A 1,561-nucleotide genomic window follows, 5' to 3' on the forward strand; every position below is an offset into this window, starting at 1 on the left:
AACTTGGTATGAGAAGAAGAAAAAAACAAAAGATGAGAAAGCAAGAGCAGGAGTTGGAGAGAAAAACTTTAAGGGTTAAGAGAGAGCCCATGAATGAACTCCGCCTTCTCTCTTTCTTATTTATATAGGTGGGACATGGATACCCTAATACATAAGAATAAAAATAACATTTTAACTAACTACTAATTATAGGATTACGCCACTCACTCTCAAAAAAACATTGTTAACTTTTTACGTAGTATAGGGGCAACAAGGGAGTCTAAACTGATGAGCTAGTGAATTTCTCACGGTAACCTTGAAGATGAGCAAGCAGTTTGTCTCTGGGTGGCAGGATTGCTTTCACCGAGTCAGTATCAAGGAAATCTTGGAACCACCTCTTCAGCTTGGGAAAATCTCTCTCGTCAACCAGTGTCTTGCCAAGAACTTCTTCGTTGAGGGGAACCCAGTAGGCAAACCAACCAGCGATTATGTCCACAAAGCCTATGCTCTCCCCTCCAAAGAACCTCTTCCCATGAAGACCTCTTTCAAATACCTTCATGTATTCTTGTACTTCTTTGATGGCTTTCTCTTGATCTTCCCCAACAGTGGAAAAAACACTGAAAAGCGCTGGTAGGCACTGCACAAGGAAATTCCTGCAACCCGTGAGTGTTGGAGAACTTCATATAACCATGTTTTTATGGTCCGTTTGATTCTTTCGACCTATATATCGCCGATCATCACATAAAAAATTAAAAATAGCAGTCGCTGACCTTTTCATCTGCGTATTTAGCCCAGAACCGAGTCATTGCGCGGTCGTAAGGATCCTCCGGCAACAAGGGATTATTCTTCCATGTTTCATCAATGTATTCTATGATCACAGAAGACTCAGCAATTGATTTCTCACCGTGAACAAGAACTGGAACCTTTTTGTGAACAGGGTTGTATTGCAACAGAAGAGGACTCTTGTTAGCGAGGTCTTCTTCAACGTACTCATACTCAATCCCTTTGAGGTGCAGAGCCCATCGAACCCGCAGAGCATAGGCGCTTAAGCACATTCCAAATAGCTTGACTGTTTTTCCAGCCATTTCTTCTTCTTCTATGTTCTGTATCTTCGTCTCGGATGCAATTGTGGTTAAAACTTGGATGCCTTTTATATGCCATTGTCGATGTGACACGAGCACTGAAAGTCCAAGATGTCCGACATTTTCCTTCTTGGGTGTGCTGAAAATTGTTTGCGTGTCAAAGACGGGCTTGGGTGAGCTCAGAATTGTTGTTGTATTAATATGTGAGGATGAGCTTTGTCAATTGACTCTTGTGGTCAATTGTGTGAAATAAGTCCCTCTAAGGGTAGTATTATAATTGGCCTAAGAAGCAATTTATAGTAAGTGTCACTTGACAACCCTAATATAGTGAATTAATACCTAGGTGTAAATACCATGGGATGGGAGTGGATAAACAATATGAGAGACTGTCAAATTGTGAACTACTATAAATCATTGCATGTCTATTATGTGTTAGTCTTTAAATTACTCCTTGTGCTTGAATCTTGAGTTTAATAATTACATTGTGCAGTTGAATTTTT

The 1,561-nt window shown here is 40.2% G+C and overlaps 1 protein-coding gene across 1 annotated transcript; it reads right to left on the reverse strand.

Annotated features, from left to right (window-relative positions):
* Positions 1-240: 240 nt before the first annotated feature.
* LOC137936394 (glutathione transferase GST 23-like) lies at positions 241-1,067 on the reverse strand. The gene is made up of 2 exons (XM_068781032.1): positions 750-1,067; positions 241-616 (listed from the first exon to the last, which is right to left on the reverse strand). The coding sequence occupies exons 1-2, from the start codon at positions 1,062-1,064 to the stop codon at positions 260-262; spliced, it is 672 nt and encodes a 223-aa protein (XP_068637133.1). The 5' UTR covers positions 1,065-1,067; the 3' UTR covers positions 241-259.
* Between the last annotated feature and the right edge of the window lie 494 nt (positions 1,068-1,561).

The sequence above is a fragment of the Aristolochia californica genome, unplaced genomic scaffold (assembly GCF_029961685.1).
Source record: "Aristolochia californica isolate CCGP_79_NKW_82.1479 unplaced genomic scaffold, dmAriCali1.0.hap1 SCAF_7, whole genome shotgun sequence".
Classification (NCBI taxonomy): domain Eukaryota; kingdom Viridiplantae; phylum Streptophyta; class Magnoliopsida; order Piperales; family Aristolochiaceae; genus Aristolochia; species Aristolochia californica.